The sequence below is a fragment of the Acanthochromis polyacanthus genome, chromosome 9 (assembly GCF_021347895.1).
Source record: "Acanthochromis polyacanthus isolate Apoly-LR-REF ecotype Palm Island chromosome 9, KAUST_Apoly_ChrSc, whole genome shotgun sequence".
NCBI classification, from domain to species: Eukaryota; Metazoa; Chordata; class Actinopteri; family Pomacentridae; genus Acanthochromis; species Acanthochromis polyacanthus.
Window position 1 is genome coordinate 30,224,378 of NC_067121.1, and position 27,372 is coordinate 30,251,749.

General features: G+C 41.4%; 1 protein-coding gene across 1 annotated transcript; it reads right to left on the reverse strand.

Moving 5' to 3' along the window:
* Positions 1-225: 225 nt before the first annotated feature.
* pkn2a (protein kinase N2a) lies at positions 226-27,372 on the reverse strand. The gene is made up of 23 exons (XM_022214310.2): positions 27,071-27,372; positions 20,845-21,009; positions 19,735-19,870; positions 15,327-15,481; positions 11,838-11,967; positions 11,545-11,690; positions 11,104-11,317; positions 8,779-8,964; positions 7,563-7,672; positions 7,278-7,421; positions 6,886-6,961; positions 6,308-6,464; positions 6,023-6,149; positions 5,286-5,422; positions 4,860-4,935; positions 3,728-3,819; positions 3,446-3,622; positions 3,112-3,174; positions 2,944-3,020; positions 2,491-2,633; positions 1,210-1,317; positions 984-1,064; positions 226-899 (listed from the first exon to the last, which is right to left on the reverse strand). Exons 1-23 carry the CDS (start codon positions 27,089-27,091, stop codon positions 696-698), a joined length of 2,925 nt encoding a protein of 974 aa, XP_022070002.1. The 5' UTR covers positions 27,092-27,372; the 3' UTR covers positions 226-695.

Consider the following 27,372-nt stretch of genomic DNA (forward strand, 5'->3'; position numbering starts at 1 on the left):
AAGTTGGCCTCTTGACCCAAAATGTAGTGCGAAGACTTTTACTTTCAAGTTGAGAAGCAGCAGTAGTAGTCAAGATGTTTGTCGTCGTCCGTTCAGTGACGATGCTTTGAGCACTTTAAATTCACCGAACGCCGGATTCAGACACGATTGTTGCAGAACCTTACAGTGAGATAAATGTCCTGAAGCTACGGCGAGGGCTTTGCGAATAAAGACAGAAAAACACAATAAAATATAGGACTGAATATAATCTGTACACATCAAAAAGGAAAAAACTGAAGACAGTGACACTGAATAACATGATTGTGATGTTGCCGTCTTCTGGGAGTTCATGTGAAAAGACATTCTCAGTGGTCAGACAACAAGACACGACGACGACGACAACATGACGAGTCTGTGCAGGAGGACGTCCCTCCTCCTTCGCTCTCCAACACAATTTCATTTGTTTTCTTTTTCTTAAGAAAAAAAAGTTCTTCATGTGGATTAAAAAATAAGTGGGGGCCTCGGGAGGCATCTGGACTCGCTTCTCAATGGCACAGAGTTTCCGCTCGCTGCTCCTCCTCCACGTTTTTGGGCAGTGAATAGGAGAGTTTTTAAAAAAATAAGATGAGCTACAGTCATTTGCTGTGCTTGTTGGTTCACAGTGTGTGTGTGTCGTATTGTGTGTGTGTGTGTGTTTGGAGGGGGTTCAGGTGAAGCTAACACCAGTCAGCGATGTAATCGAAGTCAGAGAACATGTTCTGCTCCTCGGAGCTCAGCATTCGGGGTTCCCTGGGCGGGGTTAAGATCGGAGCCTCTGACGTAAATTCATCGTCGAAGTTGCTGACGTCGTTGGCGCCCTGAATCGTCGGCACAAACGGCGGCTTCACTTTCTTGGCCAGCAGCCCGTTCCAGTCCATGTTCTGCCAAGAGACGCCGAGACACATGAGAGTTCAGCTCCTAAATCGCAATAATTATCTGAGCCGGTGTTTGTTTTAGCTCCTTACCCTGAAGAACAGATGCTTCTTGACCTCCTCTGCATCCCTTTCTCCTGCTCCCAGACGTCGCTCCGGGCTCCTCCTCAAAAGCTGAGAAAAGGACAAGAACAACAGTAAATCTGATTCTTCTATATCACCATCATCAATTACTGACAGGAAGGACACACGAGCAGAGTTAAAATGACTTGTTTTGGATGTGGTCACATAAGACTGATTCCTTCATCCGTCTACACACCCTCCTCATGATGGAAATGGCCTCAGTGGAGAGGAACCGTGGATAGCGCACTTCATCGTTGACAATGCTGTCAAACACCTCCTCCTCATCATCACCGGGGAACGGCGACTGAAAAGAAGCACAACAAAATGAAGAATACGAAGATATGACAAATGTTGCTAAATAAAGTGCTTTTCAAATGCAAACTTCTCCTCCTCAGTGTCTGAATTAACATCACCGTCACTTTTCCATAAAAGTTAGCAACAGCAATCTAAAAAGGCAGGATCTGACAGGGTTTGATCTGACGTTTGAACTGCATTAATAGGAGAGCATTCATAAAGCACTTTTCTCATTTACAGGGATGAGAATTTTCCGTGGATTTTATCATTGCCAGGGTCATTCTTGTGAATCGTCTAAATTCGAGGAGAATTTTTTTTGGGGGGGGTGAGGTATGTTTATGGTCGGCGAGTCGTAATATCGAACGGCTGCTTGTATCCACCGCGCTGAATGCTAGCTGCCACTCAGTGAGAGCAGTCATGTACGGTACTGTAATCGAATCACCATGAAGCGAAGAGTCCAGGGATGGGAATTTTCCGCGGATCCCCCTATTTCCGCCGATTTCATTTCAAGTTTGAACACTTTATTGTCGCTGATACTCCCGCGAGATGGTAACGACGTTAACGATAGCTTCTTAACGACGATTGTAAACGGCCCAGCGATTGGAAGTCGCTCCACCGCCGCCGCACATACACCCCCCCCCCCCCCCCCCGTCGTCAACTGATCCCATCCCTGCATTTATTTTGCTGTACAATTTCACATTTATTACTAATTGAAATGTCCAAGAAACAAAACCTTACTGTGACGAAAACAAACACAACCAGTCAGATCAATGACACTATTATGTAACTAATAATGAATGTTTTTTTCCTTCAACAAAATGCAGAAGTTCAGTTTGTTGCTTCTTTTCTCTGAGGTAATTAAATATCTGCAGCATCAGACAGCAGCAGGATCCAGATGATTTTGGCGTCCATTTACACATGAATTTATTTCTCAGAAATGTAAATGATCACAGGACAGAATCAATCAAATGGTTGTCTGAATGAAGCCTTGAGGACCATTAGCGGCCTCTGTTTCAGTGACAGAAAGTTGATACTTGAACGTCCTGATGAAGCAGCAGTGTTCCACGAGTACAAAAAGGGCTTTAGAGTCACTGTTGCTTCACATAGGGTCAAATACGCAATCTGCAAATGATCTGCACAAATCGTTTTTCATCATTCCAATCCTGATGAAGCATCTTCTCACCTCTCCAACCAGCATCTCAAAGATGAGGACGCCCAGCCCCCACCAGTCCACAGCACGAGTGTACGACGTCTCAGTTAAAACCTCTGGAGCTAAAAACTCCGGCGTGCCACAAAACGTGCTGGTGCGGTCCCTGAAACCCATTCCTGAAAGCAACAAGCAGGCCGTTTATAAAAACTACTCCAAAACAAATCACTGCCTGACCTCCCGACCTTTAATCCATGTTTTTAAGCAACACATTGAGGATATTCAGAGCCTTTCTAGGAAGATTAAAATGCAGATACTGACAGAAAACAGAGAAGCAGAGGGTGGAAAAACACGCAAATAATCCAAACTAAACAGGAAACACTGCAGTTATGCTGTTCATGCAAAGTAAAACTCACAACCTACTAGGGTTCAAAAAACTGCCAAAAAGCGGATTGATTTGAACAATTAGAGTTTGAAGATGTATAGTACCTTCTTTGCAAAGCCCAAAGTCAGCAATCTTTACATATCCCTCTGTATCCAGGAGCAGATTATCCAGCTTCAAATCTCTGCAAATTGCAAAGCAGAGAAAGAAATAGGTTTTAGGGATTTTTATGTTTCCACGAAAAGAATTAAGAGTTAAAATTTCTAAAACTTTACCTGTACACAATCTTATGTTCATGTAAAAACTGTAATCCCAATACGACACAGGCTGCATAAAAGCTGTAAAAGGTAGAAAAACACCCAGTAGATTAGACGACATGACTGGAGAACAAGCAAAAAGGATCACAGAAAAGAAACAACTATTGGATCACTTGAGTCTTGTATACGGTCCTCCTAAGAACTAAACACGAGGAAAATGTTTTGTAGCACATTCAAAATGCGGTCATTAACACACTTTATCTGATTAAGTTTGATCAGCTGGGAGAAAGGAATCTGAACGGTATTCCAGTGATTCTTTGTGAGCGTTCGCGGTCACTAAAAGGTCACTCACACGGCCCTGGGCTCAGAGAAAACGTCAGCGTGGATGTGCATCATCAGGTCGCCTCCCGCCGCGTACTCCATGACGAAACAAACATGCTCCTGCGTCTGGAAACACGCAAACAGGTTGACCAGGAACGGGTGGCGGACGCTGTTGACGGTTTCAAAAATCCTCTTCTCACACATTAGACTGGAGAAGACAGAAGGAGAGTGTTTCAGTCGCTGCACCTTCCACTCAAAGATGAAGAATCCACATCAACACTGAGCATTTTCTTCAGCAGCTTAAAACGTTCACCTGTCAACTTCATCACGAGCCACAATGTCTCCTTTTTTCAGAGCTTTGATAGCAAACATCTCTCCTGTGCTTTTGTATTCTGCTAACAGCACCTGCAGAGGAGAAAAACAATCCAGAGATTTGAAGCTTTCTGCCCGTTTTGCTGGACTAGAGCCGAATGAATACACAAATTAGGAGGCGGAAAATTGATTTTACTTATCGCTCAAGTGATACTTCAAGCTACACTGTAAAAAAAATGTTTCCAGCAGCTGTGGTTTCCAGAACGCTACCGTGAAATTACAGTAAAACATTTTCTACATTTACAATAAAGAAATGTATTGATATTGTTGATTTTAGGGTAAAAAAAAAAGCGTACTTCATTCCATATTTTACAGTAAAATAAAAAGCTTTAACTTTTAAAAATACTATATAAAATAAAGTTTGTGTAAATATTACAGCCTTTTTCCATTATCAGCACAACAGTTAGTGTATTTTACATTAAATATATACATCTTTAGCAAAAGCTGTGGTTAAAGCTGTCATAAATATTAAAGCTTATGCCCATTATCAACACAAAAGTACATTAATTTAACCGGTAACAAACTGTATATTTTACATGAAATAAATGCAGAAATGCTCGTGTTACTTGTTAGAAATATTGCAGCAAGTTTCCATTACCAGCACAACAATATGTACATGTAATAGTGAAAAACTGGATTGTTTTTGGGAATTAAAAGCACAAATTACAGTGTTGTTATCCATATTACAGCATTATTCCATTAAAAACTGTGCAGGAGTCTGGAAATGTATTTTGTCAAGAGAAAAAAAAATCTAAACAACACACTTCTCTCCTCATTGACCTATTTACGGGGTTTCAGTGTTATATAAACTGCATCAACCTGTTTTAGAGTTTACAGATTTTTACTGTCAGGTCTGACAGTTTTTCACTGTAAAATGTACAAACTTTTTTTTTTTACAGTGTACCGATAATTTCCAGCTTATGGAATAAGAGCATTAATGGCAGTCAGTTGGATAAAACAGGCAACTTGATAATATCACAAGTTTCAAGCATCTAATGCAAAACCCCCCACATAAATCAATGATAAAATAATCTTAGCTGCAACTCTAAATCTGTCAGTCATGTGAAATGTACCTTTCCAAAGTGTCCACGTCCGAGTACGGCCACACATTTAAAGTCTTGGAGGCTGAAGTGGAACTGCTCTTCTTCCCTACAAAGTGCACATTCAGTGTATTCAGTAAATTAGAGCATGAGGTCTCAATTCAGACACACAGAGTCACAGGCAGGGGGCAGTGTTTACACAAACACTGCACTGGTTTCTTCAGGCAGCAGGTCACAGCAGAGAAACAAACGATTATGACGAAAAAGGTGGCAGGTTGTTATTTAAAGCCTTTATGTGTCACATTACCCATCCTTCATTCCCACAGTCTCAAAATCATGAGCAGAAAACACAGAACGAAGAGATTTTTTACTTCAAACAATAAAAATCTTTTAACTTCAATAAGAAATTTTCTCTGAACTCCACCAGTAAGAGTTCTGACGAGTCCTCGGCCCTCCCACCTTATATCTGAGTCCTTCTGGATGGCGGTGAGCTCCAGGTCTGGATGCTGGATCTCGTGCTCCTCCACTCTGTCTAAGTCGGGTTTGATCGCCATGCTGTTCCTCTTGTTGAGGAAATCGAATGAGGCGAGCGCGTCCTGCAGAGAGAAAACACAAGATGGATATTGAAAGACAGGAAGAAGAGCTGTGAAAAAAATAAGATGTCAAGGAGGCAAATTGGTTGGAACTGTTCAAGCAGAAATGATAAAGAATGACCACTGATGTATTACTGGATAATTATGATTACTTTGGTCGTCAGTTAGCACAGTGTTCGTCTGCAGGGACACAAGAATACCAGAGGAATGTTTTTACATTTAATCACAGACAAACTGAGTAGATTATTAAAATGGTTTCTTTTATCCAACTATTTATTTCAGAGCAGCCCTACCTATGACCGCAGGTGAACATTATTAATGAACACGTGTAGTTAGATCGTAGCTGACAAACATTTTTATCAGAACACAGCCTTCTAAAATGTATTTTATTTCTCTCGTTTCTCTACAGTCTTGGCATTTCTGCCTGACAAAGCACTCTAATCTTTACTGGAATGACACATTGTTTGAAGCAGAAAGCTCGTTTTCCATTTGCATTAACAAAGCGCTCAGCTGTTGCTCAGTTACCGCTAGATCTGCTCTTACATCAGTTTGTCAGCGAGCGCCTCATCAACAATACTTGTGATTCCTGGAACACTACCGTACCTGTACTTCCTCTTTGTCTGGTATCTTGTGCTGCACCAGCGGCTCTCGGATGTTGTCGGGTGCTGGATAGTGTTTGGGTCCTGGCGTTGGCTCTTTGTCAAAGTCCAGTTTGGTCACCAGTGGATCGCTGTGAGTGGACAGAAGTACAGCTCAGAGCCTGATTCAGATGGCGCTTATCACCACAAAAAGCTGTTAGTGTCATTTTTTGTAAAACAGTTTGCCCTTTTTCTAGTTTTAGCGTGTGAGAATGGCTTGTCAGTATCTTTCCTGCATATGTTTGTGTACCTGCTGGGTGTGGGGGAACCGGGCAGGCTGCTGGGTCCGGTCTCAGCTGCCTGCGGGCTGAAGGAGTTGGTGCTGACGGTCGGTATGGCTCTTCTGACCAGACGGCCCCAGGTGGCGATGTTGATATTCATTTGAGGGGCTCGCAGGAAAGTCTTACCTGACAAAGACAAAGTAAAATAAGAACAGGGAGATGATGAAACACAATGTAACATCAGGAGGACAAACACATGGAGGGGGACACAGAAATAACACAAAATCTCTTGTTTTTTGTTTTTTAGGATCTAGGAACTGATTTGAGACAAATGAATGCTTTAATTACAAAATCCAAGAACACTGTGTTAAAATAAGTGGACACACGTTCCAAAAATGTCTAAAAGAATGAAAATTTACATTTAAGTGCACCTTGAAAGAATGTTAAGCTGGGTTGGTGGCATGGCTGGACCTGAATATCAAAATATTTGGTTGAGATCCGAATACTCAAATCCCAAATATTCGGATATTCGTCATTAATTGATCTCGAATATCCAGAGCCCAGAAACTGCTATTCAGACCAGCCCTAGTTGGCAGCACTGACTCACCTTGCTGTTTGGAGAAAATCTTCTTTTGTCTTTGCAGCTTTGGTCGTCTCTCAATGACAGGGTTGAAAAATGTAACCTAAGGAAACGTCAAGACAGAAAATAATCAGTGCCATGTGCCAATCTGTATGTGAGTGTATGTCCAAATATCATTAGATTAAATTAAAAATGTATATTATACAGCTAAAATGACACAAGTACAAACTAATACAGTTCATGATAACATGTCACCATATTTGCTGTAAATTTTACTGACTGCATCCAAAAAAACACTGGTCTCCTGCAGGCCATATGTTGCTTCAATGGGATCTGTAAACGTTGCTTTATTACGAATAGATTAAGAAGGTGTGTGTGTGTGTGTGTGTGTGTGTGTGTGTGTGTGTGTGTGTGTGCACCTCAGCAAACAGCATTCCCTGTGGCTCCAGGTACAGACACATTCCATGACGCTGGTTGTCCAGGAAGTCCTCCAGCCGCAGGAACTTGACGGCGCAGAGCGAACGCCAGTCACGCCAGTAGACGGAGATCTCCAGCTCACGGGACTGCAGCACAGAGACACACAAACACATCAACAGCTGCATACACATGTGAAACTCACTGGGTTGCATGAATCCAACACTGAGTCTACAGCAGAAATGTAGTTTAAAGGAAGAATTGTGTGTGTGTGTGTGTGTGTGTATTACCCGGTCCAGCTCCAATGTAAACTTCTGGTCCCAGGCCTGGTTGCTGACCGACTTCCAGCTCGTCTGTCCAACTACTGTGTTGTCCAGCTTCAACACGGCACTGATCTCATCTGAGGACAAAGCACAGAGTTTGAGCAACGCTTTAAATTTATTTATTTATTTTTTAAAAACGGGACAGTTAGTATTAAGGTACATTTCCACATAGCCGTACAGCTAATTTCCATCTCAAGTCCCATTGGCAGATCACAAACAAAGAAATTACAAATAACATAAGATCATAGCTGAACAAAGACATACAAAAAAGAAAAACAAGCAACAAGTGATAAAACGTAGTGCACATAACAGACAAAAGCTGGGGGACCAAGGCAGCTACCAAGCAGCAATGTACACATGATTATATTTTGCAAATATCTCTTTGTTGTTATTGTACATTACTATACTACACTGACCCCTCTGTCACTATAACATAAGATCCCATTATATATAATCCCTCTAACACTATTACAGATCATTTTATTTTACATTTCCCACTGTCACTATTGCACATTTAGTTGGTATTAACCCTTCTGTTGTCCTCATTTACAATCACCAAAAAAATATCGATTCCTTGTCTGAAAAAAATCCAAAAATTCTGAAAAAAATTTCCCAAATTTCTGAACATTTGCAAAACTTTCAGGAAGAAAATTCCAATAATTACTTAAAAGTTTCCCTTAAAAGTTTTATTTGAAAAAACTCCTCAAATTTGGCAAGAAAATTCTTGTAAATATTTTCAAAAAGTGAGTAAAAATTTCCCCCAAAAAATCCTAAAAATATCAGATTACATATATTATCAGTAAAACTTCTGATATTTTCTTAAGAACAGTCACATAAAAATCAACCAAAATCCAGCGAAATTCACTTGAATTTGGTAGATTTTCTTGTGAAAGTTCTTAAGAAACATTTTTAACATTTCTTCTTCCCCACCAAAAAATGTTCAAAGATTTCCCTAAAATGTTGAAAATGTGGACATCAGACATTTCACTGTGAAGACACATTTTTTTCCTACATTTTCAAACTTTCAAACAGGTCATATTTGACCCACAGGACGACACAAGGAAAACTCATTTGACCAATATTACCGTTCCAGCTGTTGTTTCTTTGCACATGGCAGAAACGTTTGACCCTTGTCTTTAACATTTAGTCTTTTCAGATTGCATACAAGGTCGGATGTACTTACTAGAGAGCTCCTCGCTCTTTGTCAGGTTCCTTGAGCTCACACCGCGGTTTCGGTTTGCTCGGCTAATGAAGGACGAGCGCGTCTCGCTGGGGCTCCAGCCAGGCAGCGGGACAGACGCAGCTTTGGAACGACCGGGGACATTTTCCAGAAGGTCCTGACAGCCCATGAGCCTGACGTCTAACGTGCCTGGAGGTGAGGAGGAACGATACACATCCGTATTACAGAAGCCGTTTCCAGTGAAGTAGTTTGGCAGTTAAATACACTTGAAGGCACTTCAGGTGACCACAGACACAAGGGACTGGCTGAATGATTCAGGCCAGGCTAGTATTTGTTCTAGCCTCACTCAGGTTGGACAAACACACAAATAAACGTGTCCGAGTCAAAACCGACAGACTCAAAAACAGCTTTTATCCCCAAGCTGTCAAATGTCTGCTACCTGTCCCCTGAATTACAATATCACACACCTACACGTGCAATATTTATGTGGCAGTGCAATTCATGTGCAGTAATCATGTGTAGAGCAGGTCTCTAACCACAAACCATTTCCACACTGTAGAGTTTGCTCTTATATTTCGGTTGTATATATTTTTTAGAGTGTGTTAATATTGCCTTACATAGTTTATTTTTAATGCTGCTATACGGAGAGCACTAAACTGATTTTCATTGTTTGATATAACAGTGACAATAAAGATCTATTCTATTCTAATTATAAAGATTGGCTAATTTAAGGCTGAGCTGTGTGTCCCTTGCAACAATGAATTACATCTGCAGACAAGTGAAGATCAATGGATCTTCTTAAATGTCTTTGGTCACAGCATTAGCTGCAAAGGTCTGATGTCTATGAACCAAACTGGGTTTGGAATAGTAGATGGACTCAGTGTATTTTATCCTGGGCCTCCCAAGCAGACATGTAACATCAAAACACTTACACTGCAATAAAGAGCATTTTATTGCAGTGGACTAATGAAGGAATACAGCTGTTAAAGGCTGGCAGAGGGTTCTGTTGGACTTGGTGCTGTTTGAATACCTTGTATAAGATGTATACTACATTCTAAAGCAGACCAGTTCGATAAAATTTGGGAACCGTTTCAACCAAGTGGAGCCTGGCATTCTTGAATGCTCTTATTGCCCATGATCACTGTAACCTCTGGTGTGTTGGGTAGGAATCTGAGCTGGAGCCACATGTTTTTGGTTTGTTTGACTTTAATGTTCAACCTTCTAAAGTGTAAGCTTGATGTGAGAGAGAAAAATCAATAAATGCATTATTTAAAAGTGTTGCTTTGGGAGGAAAGAGGAGGAAAAAAACAGCCTGGTAACTTCTTGAAAATAAACTTTTTCATTTTCTTACATCACTCGGTATCGAAAGTGGCAGCGATCTTGTAATTCAGCTCAACAAGTCTCATCTCAGTCTGCGAAGTTTTGGTTTTTAAAGTCCGACAGTTCAGCACAAATAAAAGCTAAATCTGAGCTCTATCCAAAAACTCCAGATCTATAATGAAGAACTATAAACCAAACCAATCTTTGATGTTTGAAGCTTCTGTGTAACCATGAGAGTGCCTGAGGAAAAAAACTGCATGACTTAAAGAAATGGTGACATACAGCACGTGTTATAGCAGCCTAAGGTGGGAAATAAAATAAAAACTAACTTTTAGGGCTGCTGGTGAGGCTTTAAGAACCATAAAACTAAATGAATTACAAGTAAACATTAAAAGCTAATATTTTCAGAACAGCAAAGAATTTGAACCCGTTGTTTTCTTGAACAGATTTTGAAACTGTATCAATCCATGCATCCAGCACAAGAACTATTGAGGAAAATAATGCAGTTGACCTAGAGCTTATAGACAATATGCCATATTGGTTGTTGAGCTATGATAAGCAAAGTGCTGCTGGCTAAAGTTCAGAACAGATTTTTTTGCACACCAGTTTTAACAAAAAAAAAAGTGGCCAAACCGAAGACTTGTCTGAATCCAAGTAAACATTCACGAAACGTCAAATAAGTCAGAACTACAAGTTTCCATTAGGCTGGGTGAGTCCAAAACTGAGAAACTGGGGTCACAGGCAACCTGTTTGTGGTCAAAAATTATCAATAAACCCTGGAAGGCTAACAAAGTAGTGCTATGCTCCTTATGAAAGTAACACAGGTGATTGTCCAGCCAAATATTCATTAGTTGGACGATCAACATGAGGCATACAGACTAAACAATCAACCTGGAGATTTTCCACTATCCACATGTAACGTTTACTTTTTTTTTTTTTTTTTTTGGCGATTAGCTGGGGTGTCAGAGTGTAAATGTCCTTGGAGTATCAGTCATTACGCTCAGTTACCTGTGAGTGCTGCCGGCTTGGTCACGGTGCTGTACTGGTTCTGTGTGGAGATGATGCTGGATCTGGGGCTGAGGGTGGGTGAAGACAGCAGGGACAGCTCTTCTATGATGCTGATGCTGCGAGGATGGTTTTTAGGCAACTCGTTGAGGCGCTGCTCCAAAGAGTATCGCAGGAGGTCGAGCTTTTGACTGGACTCGTTAAAACGAGCCTGGGCCTGACGAAGTGAAGCAGATAAAAGAAAGAGACGGCCAGAAGTGAGTTGGAGTAGGACGGATAGAGAGAGAAACATCAATTACATGGCCTATTTTCTTTTAGAAGAGCACAGTAGCAGCGTGGGGATCAATTTGAAGTCTCTGAGAATCTTGTCTTGGCTAGTTTCAAATCACTGCTGAAAATGAAGCGCACAGATAAAGTCAATACATGAACAGAGCATCAGTCTACCTCTGAATGAGCTCTCTTTTCTGTGACTTTTCCAGAGCCCAGAAGCTTCATGACGTTCTTTGCTCCCTCGGCCACTGCAGACTCGATCTTGGCGTGGTGACACAACTCCTCCACCCGTAGGTCCAACGGGCTGATGATGGGCTTGTCTAAAGGAAGGACATTGTTCTTTATTCTGATGCAGAACTATCTTTAAACCTTTGTTTGTCTTTCTGCTTTAATCCAGCAGACTTTTTTCTCCTGAAAACCTTCACAGACTAATTCTCATTGATCATTAATTGCAAGTGAACCCTTACCCATCACATCATTGTTCTCAAAGCTCAGCTCGCTGGTCTGGCTGGCTTTGAGGATCTGCATCCTGATGAACTCTATCTTCGTCTTGCTGTCCTGAAGCATCTGCTGGGCAGTCGCTAGTAACTTACGATCCTATTCGAAACAAAACAACCACAGTTTATTGAGAGCACTTTATCGTTACATAGATTCATGACTAAATCAAAGGTTTAATTATAGTTTGTTTTTAAACAAAAGGACTTTACGTGACTGTAAATGGACGTCAGCCCTCGTCACTCATTGTGTTTTGTTGTTATGAGTACGTAACACAAACAGCCAAGTTCATGCCCTTAATTGGAGATAAAGTCCAAGTGACCACATGGAAAATTTTATTCACCCAAAAAGACAGTGGAATCTCATTGTGTGCTGTGTTTGCTGAACCTCTCATACGTACACGTACACGTACACGTACACGTACACACACACACACACACACACACACACACACACACACACACACACACACACACACACACACACACACACACACACACACACACACACACACACACACACACACACACACACACACACACACACACACACACACACACACACACACACACGCAGTGAAGTAAGCAAACTCCACCCCGAATTCCTGTGAAGTTTAAATCCTGGTTGTTGATGGCGGCCTGTGCAGGAAAGACCTCTGTCCAGCAGGCATTTCCTCTCTGACATCAGGACAGGACTATTTCCAACTAGAAGGTGCCTCTGTCTGTCTGACCAGGAGGTCGCTTACAAAACACTGTGACCCCCTCTGGCCAGACAGGCAGCCTGAGTCTTTTGTACAGGAGCACAGTTACTCAATAAGGATCTGCAGGTACCTTTTTTTTTTTTTAAAACCAACACAAAATGGTAAATTCAAAAGACTCACATCTGGCCTTTTTAGACATCCTAAAAAGTATTTATTATGTTTAGAACTCACCATAAACTTGTTCATTTTAAAACTGGACACACGTCTGCAGAAATTTCCACGACCTTATTTCTTTCAAATTTCATCTCAAAGCGTGCTTTTTAAAATTGGAATGTTCTGTCTGATTTTGACTAATGGTTTCACCTACATCTATATTTACACAGATAAGAATTTTATACCTTTAATTTGTTTTATAATGTCTTTATTTTCTGATGCTTGCTTCTGCTTTTTAAACTATGGTTTGTGTATTGTCTGCGAGTCCATTTCTGCAAAACTTTGATGGAGATGTTGGTATGTAGCCAGATGATTTATATGTTATTTCAAAACTTTAAAATACTTCAGTTTCATCTCAGTAAAGCCAAACCCTTTTTTAAACAGATGTTCCTATGCAGAAGCTCCTTCAACAGATGCAACACAACATGAAACTGCAACTTGTTTCTACACCTTAGCTCTTCTGCAGATTTAAAAAACAAAACAAAACAAGCTATATTGTGTTTTTTTGTGATCTGGCAGCTAACTGTAAAGTAGTACAAGGCTTGAAAGTGGCAATAATCTCAACTCTTGGCAAAAACACAAATAAGCATATTTCTCAGAATGTTGGTCTGTTCCTTTGAAAGGATTTTGAAGCCATGGAGAATTAAATCAATCTATGCTACATTAAATTACATCTCATACATTCACAGACACATAATAAAATGCAGAATTATGTCACTGGCTAAGTAGAGATGACACCGGCTGGAACTTTACACTGCACCAAACCGCCGACTACAAAGTGGTTTCAATTACTACTGACGGACACAAGAGCCAAGATGAACATGAGAGGCTCTCGGTGCTCCAGCTGTTATTACCAGCGCTGGTGACTTACACACACCTCCCAACTAAATTATAGTTTTTCCTCTCTCGGAGCATTAGAGGAGAGACGAGGACCGTAAGAGCTTTGTGAACCAACAGCGGTGTATATGACACACAGAATGTGTCAGCGCCTTCTCATGTTTCCTCCTCCCCTACAGAGAAGCTGTAAAAGCAAACCTGCCATGTTGCAGGCTGGTATCCCAACTGGGAACCAGCCCGCCTGCTTCGGTTTTCATGTGATTATGGTCACGGTTCCTTTCTGCAAAGACTCTACCTTAAGCAGTCTAGACATTTAGTGATTATGAGTCTGGAATCCTTTACAACCTGTGGTACAAAATGCCTCTCAGTGCTGCTTTGGACAAGGACAGAATCGGTAGGAAGATTAACTAGTAGGATTTATCACTAGCTTGCAATACATTTTTATTATCAGATTTTTATTAGAAGATTTTCTTGGTGAAGAATCAGAGCTTTCCAGTAGTGGTTCATGAAGTAAGTTCAGTGTGAGAGTGTACTGTGAGGAAACATGCTGAAGGCCATGTGAGACAGGCTCACCTGTGAACTGTTAAAAACATCTGGATCCTCTGTCATGTAATGCCAAGTTAGAAGTCTGAGTGTTAAAGATGATTAAAAAAAAACGACAGTGACTAAATTAAAAAAGGCTCTTTGGCTCCTGTGGGAGGGTCAGAAAGTTCATTTAAGGACAATTTTGGTCTTATTTTTGGCCATAATTTCTATATGTTACAAAAAATTCTGATCAAAACCATATCTGAGACTTTTGAGGATTATAATATCAAAGGGCCCAATGGATGATAAAACGCAAGCGGTAAGACATTCAAGACTGAAAAAGGTAATCACTAATCCCAATTACCTAAGCCACTTTATGTGGAGGTAAAATTTAAACCAAGCACACCCAAAAGCTCAGTGACAATCACTCACTGCACAAGAATGTCAGTGAATATGACGACTGCAGCAGGTCAGCGTTGGACCAGGAAGTCAGTTTGTAAACTGTGGCTGTGATCTCTTTGATCGTGTAGCGTGCTGCTTGTTGGTGGTGGAAAATCTGCTTAAATACAGGCAGCTCATGAGCACATCAGCAAATGAGAAAAGCTGTTGAATCTCTATGGGGTGATGATCAAAATCCAACGAGTTGTGGAGATACTTTATTAAACTTTGTTTTTTATAGCCTCGAGAGCCATTTCCAACCGGGTTTAGCTGCAAAGCATTACCCTGCTCTGGGTGCACTTGCTTTGGTTTACTTGCTCCACTGAGGAATTGGTTCCAGCTGTCATGAGCAGCATGTGTCATTTTGTGTGTCTAACTGAAATAGTTACCCATACAGTGCAACACGGCACTGTTTCAGCTGGACTAGACCGCACCCTGTAACTGTTAACGGTGGCTGAAATAAATGCACAGTAATGCTAGAGTGTGTAGGATTTCTACCATTCACACACATTTTCTTTCCTAATTAATTCCACTTCGCCTCATCAAATCACTCTAATAAGCACAGTGTTCTTTTTACTAAAAGGTTAAGAGAAAAATAAACTCCAAGAGAAAGTTTCAGCTGAGCGAAACTCGGTCTGTCTATTTAAGAAAACGCAACTGATGTGTCTGATTTTCCAAACTTGGCAGGCTGACATGAAGCAGCTAAAACCTGAATGTCAGGTGAACCCTCCCCCTCTCCTGCGCCTACCTTGGAGGGCCCGTTGGAGTACATCTGAATCATGTTCTCAGCGCCCTGTTTGACCTTAAGCTCAATGTCATTCTGCCGTTTGAGGGCGGCCAGGCGGCTGCTGCTGGTGCACAGTTTTGCCTCGCTGTTCGGGGTATCTGGGGTCAAAGGGCATTCTGGGTAAAGACAAAAAAACAACAGGTTAGCATCTTATGTCCTTTTGGAAACAATTTTAGATGTATGACTACATGCATGCAACTAACTTTGTCACAAATATACATCATCTATAAACACGAACTGAGCATATATGAACTAGATTTGGCAGCCAGCCATTCTAAAGTGAGATAAACAGTTCTGCAGCTCTGCAAAAGTGACATAACTTTGTGTACAAAAACACGTCTAGTAACAACTTCAGTTGACAGATAATGCACCCACAAATATTTATTCTTATACTTTGATGTGGTTTGTTAGCACAAGATTTTATACGACACACTCTGAACGAAAAAGAACAAAACAAGACAGCAACATCAAGAGATCCAGAAGGATAAAAGGTGTCACAGCGAAATTTTGTACAAAACTTGATGCTACTTTTAACATAACTTATTTCACCATTAAAAACACACAAAAAAAATAAACCAGTGATTATTTACAACCCATCAAAAGTGAAGGTAGATGCTCAGTTTGACATGATTCTGACTTTGCTTGATGCTCTGACAGTCAGGAGCTGTAATACAAAGGCACTAAATCAAAGACGCTTTCTGTCATCTCACTGGCTCTTTACTGGAACCCGTTCCAACCGCAACAACCCAAGGTAACCCCTGCAGCCATCTCTATTCTGGGCCATTCAGAAAAAAAGAAACAAGTTTCAACATGCAGACAATTACCAATACTAGAATGTCATTATTGTAAATGCACAAGCAAAGTAAACCAAAGAAGAATGCCAACTTTAAACGCAGCACCAAGAAAAAAAAAAAACACAGCACTACTATGTCCATACACGTGCAGTCATTGGAATCTGTACTACATTCTCACACGAACCATGCAACGATATGCACACAAAGCGAAAACAAAATCAACTGCCTTCTATCCTCACAGCTGGACCAAAGTTCTGGCAGATAAGCTTAATGTTCTGCTGTGATTTTTCTGGTCGTGTCTGGACTCGACGTGTGCAGAGAAAATCCCTCCCCAAAGTGATCACACCAGCACACAGCAAAACATTCTCACGCGCAAAAAAGGTGAGGTGGGCAAAAAAAACCTGCCCGACTTCTCCCGACTCGACTTGCAAGTTCAGTTTCAGGGTTTATGTTGTCATTAAGGAACTGCTCTCAGAAAGAACCGAAAGAGTAAACTGTGAGTGAGTAACAACATGTGGAAACACAAGTAATGACAATTCAGATTAGCACAATAGATATGCAACTTTAAAGTCTTTTAACTCAATTCTTGTACAGTTCTTTTTAGATTGTGTAACAAACACTGAGCCCTTCACTAAAGATGTCTTGAGTCCATCTAAGTGAGCCTGACTGGACTTACTGAAAATAACGGGGGTAAAGAAAATCAGTTGCGCCGTGAGACACTGCCAGATACAGATAACAATAACCAGCAGGCGGGTCTGTGATTCATTCATTCCGAATGTTTCATCAAAACACTGCCTAATGATTCCTTTGAACACCTGCGGGATATGGGCAAAAAGGAAGCATGTGACTCTTTGAAACGCAAGCCTAAATGATTCATCTAATGACCTTTAATGAACGGAGAGCATCACTGTTGAAGTTTCTGTTAACGCGTGGGAGGGGAGGTGATGCGAGCTTTGCCAGGGCTACCCTTTTCTATACAGAGACTCACACACTGAGAGGGGGAGACGGGAAAAACAAAGTGGGCACGTACCTGCTGACAAGCCTGTGTGGCAAGGTAAGAATGCTACAGGGGCTTGGGGCAAAACTGATTTCTTCATTTAGAAAATTGCATAATAACAGCCTGTCGAGCATCGGTGAGTACGTTCAGATCAGGTTGCGTCAGAGTCAAATCAGTAAAAATGACACACTCAGAGACACACGTGTACAAGTGCTGCGTATGTCATCTAGTTTACGTTTGGGGCTTTCCTCTCGGTGTGGGGGTGCGGTTTGGTTGAGATCACATTAAGCCAAGAATTCAAGGACCCCCACCCTCGCTCTCCTTCTCAGCGAGGTTCAGCCCACGCTGGGCCGGAGGACAAGATACTGAGCTACTGAATAGCTGCGAGGCTGATGTCACCGCTGGAAAACTGACAAGGGGAACCCTCCCTCAGATTAATTCCATGTGTATCTGGTGAGAAGGCAGCGAGGAAGGAGCTAATAATGCTCGCTAAACAATTACATCATGACTGGGAGACCTGGACCTAAACACTTTTGTCACTTGAGACTGGGTCTGGACAACAGCTGATCTTAGGGCAAGTCTCTTTATGAATGAGATCATACGTGACAGAGGACTTGACTGGTGACCCTCCGTCAGAGCTGCTGGTCCCAGACAGCGCCTGAGAGCCACTCGGTCCATTTCTGGCCTCGGCTGAGTGGCGGAGAATAACCAGAGCCCCCTAAACTTTCTCCTGGAACAAAAACACATTCTGGCTGCTCGCAGAGGCAGAGCAACTCCTTCCTACTAATTCAGGAAACAAGTGCTGTCTCTTGCGGATTCGTGAGCTGAACATATTTCAAGAAGCCGCCTCTTGTCTGAGAGGCTCAGCTGCATTCAGTCCCTCTCCATCATTTTGCGATGGCCAGCGACATTCCACTGGCATTGCGTCACTTAAAAAGAAAGCCCTTGTTCGACAGATAGAAGGTCGCAGAGTCAGGCTAAATTTGTTTCCACTTAAGATAACCATTTACCAAGACAGACTCCCTTTCCTCCTGTAGCACACAAACACACACATCCCTCCTCATCTACTTCCTAATGTCAACTGAACTGGGGGAATGTAGTGACAACAGGAGCACAAATACCATTCCTTCTCTTCCTGAATTCACCCGGACACTCGCCACCAACAGCCACTACATAAGGCAACTGCTGTAACAAAGCCAAAGTGAATGCACACAGCTGTTGTGGTTAACTCTCCAAATTCCATTGTCGTCGACAAACGCACAGGAGCAGGCTTTCAACGGCCTCGGAGGGGAACAATCGACAGCTCATTGTAACTGTCGCTGGAATGTGGAATGCAACAATGTCAGCCTCTGGAGAGTGAGTCACCTCCAAACACTCAATGTGCTCTCTGTGTGTTTGCATATGTGAGAGTTTATATAGGTGTTGTTCTGACACAGCATTGCCAGAATTATTTACTCTGTGATACTTTGCACTTACAATAAACCACTAACTAGCCAATGCGCTGCCGGACACAGAGTAACTGGAGGACCAGCTGATGTGACATACCTGAGAAATCCCAGATAAACTTAAAGCTCAGAGTGACTCTAAAATTATTTTGCTTTCACAAGAAAGTTATTACATGAATATGGCTGCAAGTCAAGGCTTCCCCAGGGATGACTGGATTACAAATGTTAACTGAAGCTGACCTTTGAATGTGCCTAAGACCATTTTTCCTGGACTGCGCAGCCAATATAAACCTATTAATTATTGTTCCAATTACAGCTGAAACTACAGTATATTTCCATCATTGCCTCACTGGTTTATTACCTGACTAATGACTTCATATAAAAACATCAGAAAACAGTAAAAAAGCCCAAGTGGACATAAACAAATGGCTTTTCTGTCCAAACAATCACAAAGAAAAGCAAACATATTTCCCAACTTTGACGCTTGAAATTTCAGTTTCAGGCATTTTTGCAAAAAATCTTTTTAATTTTAATCATTTATCTGTTAACAATTGACATCTTTTTGTCTGTCGATCACCTGATCCAATAATTGACAGGTCTTTTAATTTCTACTGCCAATATGTAACAAACTAGGATTCAAACACAGATTTTATATTCAGCATTTTATCAATTATTGTATTAATGTAATTTTTAGTTACATGATTCCTGATAAAACAAGTTAATTTAAAAATGGCCGCCTCTCTCTACATGTAATCTCTGTGGCTGCTTAGAAACAGCCAATCAACTCTGAAAGATAAATACTGAAAAGTTCTCTTTAAATCAGAAATAAAGTCTTTAAAAAAAATCTGTGTTGGAGTTTGTGCTTTTCTAAATTTTGACAAAATAATTTCCATTTTTGATGCAATCCTTATATCGCTTACCCTTATCTCCTTGACTACCACTGATCAGTATCAGTCGCCCCCTACCTCAAGCACTAAACCACCACGGCCAAATGCAGACAGAAGAGCTGAGGTACAAGAACAGAGCTACAACAGTGGAACAATTGGTACAGTACAGGATCAGCTCATGTCAATTCTTTTCTGCTTTATTAATCTTTACAACATCTGGTGGAGCTGTAGTGTTTCTGCAGTTACCTAGCAGTTCTTCAGGGTCTTTGACCACAATGTGGGCGTTGAGTTCCTGTAGCTCCTGGTGGAGCTCCTCAACCTTTTTGTTGGATTTTTTCAGCATGTTGTCCACGTAAGCCAGGCTCTTCTTGTCTGTAGTGACCTGAGGGAAAGAAATTTGACACTTCAGATTTAAAAGGGAAACTCCACACATTTTAATTGTGAGACTGAGCTCATTAGTGATGAGGAGAACTGCACAGTCAATGATAACATCTCTACAATGTCTTTGTCATCTAAAACAGGCAGGCTGGAACTCATTTTGCTGATGGCGGTAGGCTACGGTTCTACGGCTAACGCTATCTGCTGCACTGTAGAATCTTTGTAGATGAAGATCAACTTCAACACTCTGCTCTAACTGACAGACACATCTCTCTAGAAGAGACACAACCAGGAAAAAGTGAATAAGAATCAAAGCCATCTCCACAAATCAGGACTTTAGCTGCTTTCACAGTGGCTGTAGCTGTGCTAACAACTGGCAGGGAGGTTAGGAGGCAGCCACAGATCAGCCGGAAAAACAATAACAAGTAATCTGATCTGAGTCTTAGTGGGCAACGAAAGTGATAGAACAGAGAGAGACTAACAAAACAGAAGCAGACTGAAGTGCAGGAGATAAACTGTTTCTGATCTCAATAAAGTGATCTCACAATAAACAGAAGAGGAACGTACACTCAATTATCATCACTCCTACATCTATTGTCAAAAATACAGTTATTGTAACCATTACTAATGATGAAGCCTAGGTATGAATAGTTGATTCCCTGCTATCACAGCCTGCCAATATATAATATTTATTGTGCATTTAGAGTAACAGTAATCCTTATTAATGAAAACCTACGTATGAACGAAACTGCTATCATAAGCTCTTAATAAATAAGTTGTAATGCATTTGGGTCCAGATATCGGTTAATCAGTCGTTCTTGATGACCAATCACCAACATAAGCCACAAAAAAAACATTTTTGGTTGATCTCTAACCCTGACCTTTGGTGTTGATCATCCTTGGTCTCCTTTTAAAGCAACTCAGCTGTATGGAAATGCAACACTAAATTGCTTAACTAAATAAAATCTGTGGTGTTACCTTGCGCAGGTTCTCTGCACCTTCTTTAATTTTTAGTTCCTTGCGGATTTCACGGCGGATCTGCTCCTTGATCTCATCTAGCTTCTGTTGGACCATGGTGTCAGACAGGTCCAGGTTGTGTCCCAGACCGAGTCGCTCCGCCACCATTTGGCCCCTGGCATCCCCCTGGAGGAGAACACAAGAGGAGGAGGAGAACGAGACGATAAGGGAAAGATGTGGAATGTAATTTAGGAGGAGGTCAGCAAGGGAGGAGAAGGAAGAGGAAAATGGGATGGAGGAGAAAAAGGAGGAGAGGACAGAGAGAGGTCAGTGACTTAGTGAGCAAATCGACTGTGCATGGCGGCATTTTTGCTGAAGCTATTGCCTCACAACAAGCATGTATTTCTATTTTGGCATGTGACCCAGCTCAGGACAGCAGGAATCCCAGCAGCCACTGAATGAAGTCTGTATGACCTGATCCTGGTCACTTTTACAATTAACACTTCAAATGAAAACAGCTGCATAAGCCACACAGACTTCACTGCACTGAAAACATCAAACAAGAGGTTTAGAAATCAGCACTGGCTGCATAACCTGACAATCCTGGCATCACTCCAGTGTAGTGGTGTGTTTTGAACTTGAGCTAGCCTTTGTACGTGCTGTTTTCACTGCTGCTGTCAGTCGCCATTGACCGGCATCCTTAAAACCATCACCTTAACTAAAGAGAGATTAGAAGTCACTTCCTGAAAAGGTCAGCTTAAAAAGTCATCACGAACACATGGCAAAGTTCCACTAGCTGATTAAAGTATTTGTCTGGTACGATCTAAGGCCTGTGAATAATCACAGTAGATTCTATTTCACAATGTAGTTCATCAATCTAAAGGTTTTGTTGAAAATGTCTCCTCACTTTAAAGTTAAAGTTGTAAACAAGATCTTATAAATGTGATCAGTGTCTACAGTGATGAAATGCCAACATTTCATCTCCACCTAGTAGACACCAATGCTCAAACAAGTCAAACTCCCAAAAAATAAAGCCTGCTCTCAGTGTGCCATAAATCATTTCTCTGTCAGTTATGCATAAGCAGTGTAATAGATTTTTGGAAAAACCATCAGCATGAAACACAGCTACTTCAATCACTCCGGGTACTAAAACAAACCCAACATGTAAAATGTAAAGTAGAACTGCTTTCAAAAAGACACCGTGCTAAGTTGTTCCAAGTACTGGAAATTAAACTTGTTCCATTCATAAAAACAAGCCATAATGACATGAAAACCAGCATCACCACACTGACTACCACTAGATCTGTCTTAGTGCACAAAGCGTGACTTTAATATGAAAGAAAGCCTTCAAAATACATTCAGGTATTTGGGTTTGGTCAGTTTCAGTTTAGTGGGTTGCTGTTGAAGAGGAGCTGTAGACCGAGTCAACAAGATAAACTCTTTCTGCCTTACCACAATTTCATCAATTTCGTCCAATTCCATCTCTAGGTCAGTTGAACAAACCAGTCCACGCATGATCTGCTGCGCAGCTACACTGTCATCACATGAACTCCAGTGAAGTTCCTTTCGTCGTAAAAGTAAGGGTATCCTCGGCCACAGAGGTTAGGCTACACCATAACCTGCAGATGCACCGTCTAAAGCCACAATCATTCACTCCACTAGTGATCCGATTTTCTCCAGCTCTCTCACTTTGCACTTTCTTTCTCTCACAGACCATTGACATCAACAGAGAAGATAAACCGTCTGAGCAGCGACAGCCAAATCCCTCTTAGCTTCTCACTCTGTGAGGTCAGAGCAGCCCAGAATGGGATCTAATCTCACTCCAGGGAGAAGACTGTGTCTAAAATTAACTTAAGTTAAAAACATAATGCTGGCTGGTCATTGTGGCCTCCCCCCCGGAAAGCAACTTGTGTGGCAGAAAAGAAGCTCTGAACTACACCCCAAACAACAGTAAGGTGGTGTAAAACCCAGTAAAGAGCAGTGGTAATTTTGTCAATGAAATTTATAAAGAAAAACATTAATTAACAACAAACTAAAACAATAAGTGAGAGAATCATTGTCTAAATGAACTGATCATGAATGGACAAACAGCCAGTTGTAGTGATGCTAATCTAAGTGAGCAGGACTGCCATAGAGAGACAATGGTTCTGTTCAAACAGCCAGGGTTTGGAAAGGACAACGTCACTGGATTTACTAAGGAGCCTGTCTGTTACGTCACTGCACAGCAGAGGGACACGGACACTGAGTCTTTTCCACTAACCTCGCCATAGACCAGAATAACACCTGTAACCAGGGAAACCGTACACAAAGATGGTGACAGCTGTGGCGTCAAAAAGTTTAGATGGAATAAAAACTAAAAACGCAAACATGAGACTGACAAAAAAGTTTAGATTTTGTTGACAAAAATTAACAACAACAAAAAAAATCAATCATCAAAAGTGAAACTAAATCAATATCAGGTGTCAAATAGGACACTTACTACTAAAGATGTTTAAAAACAAGAGCTCATCAGGACCAAATGCCACAACAACAGCACTACATTATCTTTCATCTATGATAGTTTCAAGAAAATCTAAAGTTTCCCATAATGCAATATTTCTGATTCTTGCCATCACATCTCAATCAAGCAGCACGTTCACCTACTCTCCAAAAAAAAGAGGCTATTCTTCCCTTCATATTTAGAAGGTATTGTTATTGTGACTGTAAAACCTTGCTCAATTGATCAAGACACAAGTTGCATCAGGATTTAAGTGACTAACCAAGCAGGTACCTGGAGGAAACTCTGAAATCATTCACTTTACTTCAGGCTGAAAGGTTTATGTTGGGAAAATACATCAAGTTTGGTCAGATAAGGGAATTCCACGGGCTCAGTCACTCCCTCCCACAGCCCTCATGAAACAGCCGTACTTTTCTCTATAGGTGCTCGCTTCAGAGGAAACTATAGTTTGCACATATCCCGGTCCGGAGCCTCCTTCATGACTCATAGGTAAAATGGAGGTCACAACTCGTGAGGTGAGGAGTGGGGAGGGAGGGTCAGTGTCTCGTCTTCGGCTCACTGGCCTGCAAAACTTGTTTGCACTGTGGCTGTGTGGTTTGAGGATAGCATGAGGACACCCAAACAGGCCTATTTTACTGCGCAACAATGCAAGGAAATCCATGAAAGGCCAATCAGATAAGGTGGAAATTAATCAGCTCGGAGACCCGCAAGGTCTGCATTTTAATTTGAGATCAAACAAAAAGAGCACGTTGAAAGAAAGACAACGGGCTCTTTCGCAGGATTGGCTTCACCTCTTGTTTCTCTGTCACTGCAATACTTCCTTGAGTTGCTCTTTTACCTGTACGGCTCTTATCGTTCCTCGCTGCTCGAATGCACTGCCTAGTCAGGGGAATGACGCCATACCGGGAACTCAAGACTTATTAGGTTCAAAGACGAGTGAAGCAGGAACTGTAAGCAAATGTTTCCACTCGTACAATGCATACAGTTTATGATGGATGGAGGGAACTTGTTCTTGTCAGTGTGGCTCTGCTAGCTGCACTGTGAAATGTTCAAGGCACACAACTAAAGAAAGGACTGCATATAAAAGTCTGTAGCCACTAATTTTGAGGCCAAAAGAGCTGCTTAATTCACTAAATGTAAAAAACAATGATAAGTTTACAGCTATATATGACCTGCAGGCAACTATTTAGAACTTTAATTTATTTCATTTATACATTTAAATCAAAAGCTGATAATAATCTTCACTGAGTAAAGCAACTGTCCCCTGCACATGTTGACACTGTTGAAAAGGTCTCTCGGTGGCTCACACATGAAAGGAAACTGTGAGGTAAAAGCAAACATCAGGTCCGAATCTAAAGTCTAAGCAGGTTAAGTTGGTCTTTAAGCTCGAAAAGCTCCAAGTCCAACAACAAGAGCCCCATTCAGACAATAGGACAATGGAAAAGTTGAGGCCACTATCCAGGCTCACGCGTAAAAAAAAGTCAAGCCCTTGCCATTTTTGTGTGCGGCCTATCTCAGCCTACAACCTGACACCCAGCCTATCTTACCCCACAGCTGGCTGCAGCCTGGTGCTCTGCTGAGACCAGAAATAGCAGCACAAGCTAATAAACATAGATCCTGCAAGCGCAACCTTCACACGAGCCTCGTATCCCATAGCAAGTCGAAGTGTAGGTAACGTGTTGCACTTCAAGCCGGTGTTAAAGGTCATCTGCGAGCTGCTCCAACAGTAGATATCCACACAACTGACGCCGCAATGTCACAGAGGAGAGCGAGCTTAAACTACTCTGCAGCACCTGTTGCTCTCTTCAGTTAATCTGGTTCCACTCCAGACCTTCAGTTGTAGATGTTTAGGTTGAGCTTACAAGATATGTCAAAGAAAAACGGTAAAGATGGCCATTATCAGAGGTCCTTAGGTGTCTTTTCGTTGTGTCACAAATAGCAATAAACATTTAAATAACACGCTGCAATTGCATCTAATGCTGGCTAGTGTTTCTATCATCATCGGCATAAAATCATAACTGTACAAATACCGCGTCAGGTTTCACTCCGGGTTGTTTTGGCAAAGCGTGGATGGTAAACTGGCACACCAGTCTGAATGGATGATCACATACTGAGTCAGTTAATGATCTTAAATCTAAAAATAAGATTAGTCTACACATGCTGAATCAAATACTTATCTAACTTGTGGATATTTTTTGCACACAACCCTATATAATACCAGATATATAAAGAATAAACATGGCTTCCTGAACTTGTACAGAGATACGTGATAATTCTGTTTTTGTAAGTAATAGAGCCGATACTGGTGCTGTTATCAGCGTATGTGCCGTTCAATAAACGCCAATATGAAACCTTGGTTTTGCAGAATATATTATAGACGAACAAGCTTGGGGTCATTTAGAAATGTCGACTCCATTTTTCACAGTACGTCTGCAGCACATGCAGCAGAGTACACATCACAGCTGAGCAGACGGTGGTGCGTAGTCAAGCTTTGTCTTCATGGCAATTTGGTCACTAGATTGTGACATGCATTACTGCAACATTAATAAGCAAGGACCCCATTATTTTTTTACTTCCTAACTCCTAAAATAGTTAATCAACTTACAGTAGAACCGTATTATGCTATGACTGATCGTATTGTCGTTTCATATATTGTGTAACAATAATTATTTTTTTGCTTTGCGCAGTGTTGAGCATGTTCATTTGGTGTGGTCACCTTGATTAGACACTGATGAAGCATCAGAACAACCAAAATTGCTGAATAAATGTTAACATTATGGGTAAATACATCTATTTTTTAACTAAACTGGTGTTCGGTCTGAAGCAGGAAAATTACTGAAGAGATCTAATACTTCTCAGAAGTGCTGCAAGCAGTCCTCCTCCAGTATTCCCTAATAACATGAATAATACTGTGTGAGTAATCAGACAGCTCTTCACATGAGCTTTGGAGGGTTTTTGCTAAATCTGTGCTTGGTAACACTTGAAGCGTGATCAAATAATGACCTGTATGGAGAGGCTGTTACAAAAATCAACAATATTTCAATGAGAAGGATGTACTTCAGGCCTTACATCACTCAACTGAAACCACATCAGTCAATGAGTCATAACTTATTCATAGTGAATAATGAGACATGGAGTTGAGGAATGCAGACTTTCACTGAGGCTTTTCTTTTTAAAATACAAATAAAGTGCATTTTATGTTAGTTCAGACTAGCACACATAGATTTATCGACTGCAGTGTTATACTGTTAGTGACAAGTTCAACAAGTGCGTTGGAAAATGACTTAACGTCAAACAAACCGCGTTCTCTCTACAAAATAAGTGTCATTTTCACTTTATTAACTTTACTAACATGTGAATACACGGCAGACAGGGTTTCCTAAACTTAACGTTAGCCTACAGACATGTACGTTAACGTTCAGCTACTAGTATTTAACGTAAACTGCAGCAACTCTAACCTTTAAACTTCTACTTTAGTGGTCGTAAATGTAATAAACGCCGCAGTTCCTGCACAAAACCGCCGGTTAAAAAGTTGTGGATAAGTTAGTTTGGATAATTGTTTCCCAGGCCTCAATCCATGGATAATTCCCAGACAGCCCTTTGGGATCCAACAGAGGCCCTGAACTTTTAATACAGCCACACGGCCTCACAGAGACCCGACTTTAATGAAATTAATCTGTTTGCTAACTTTTAACCGCACCTCCGAAGCAAATTTGCGCACTTTTCGCAAAAGTTGTCAACTTTTCCTACCTGCACGGAATCGGCGGCCATCTTGCTTTTCGCCTTTGAATCAAATCCTACGGGGAGAGAGGAGGGCTGGCGGCGGTGAGACTCCAAAAACAAGCCTTGTTTTAAGTTTCCCTCTCTGGCGACAAAAAGGACCGACTTATTCCCACCAAACCATCGGTCATCTCGGGTCCACGGAGCTTCCCATGTCGACTTCACACTTGTTTTGCGCGGTCACGCCGTCCTGGCGGAGGGTGGACTGGAGCTCATAAATAAAAAGGCTGAAGCATAAATCTGTCCCAGAGCAGTTGGAGAAAGAGGCGGTG

Bases quoted from the DNA above. Each gene is read 5' to 3' on its own strand.
- pkn2a (XM_022214310.2), bottom strand. From the start codon at position 27,091: ATGGCCGCCGATTCCGTGCAG. The intron at 21,010-27,070 runs GTAGGAAAAGTT...GTTCTCCTCCAG, and splicing joins TGGCCGCCGATTCCGTGCAG to GGGGATGCCAGGGGCCAAAT. The intron at 2,634-2,943 runs GTACTATACATC...TGTTGCTTTCAG, and splicing joins CTTTGGGCTTTGCAAAGAAG to GAATGGGTTTCAGGGACCGC.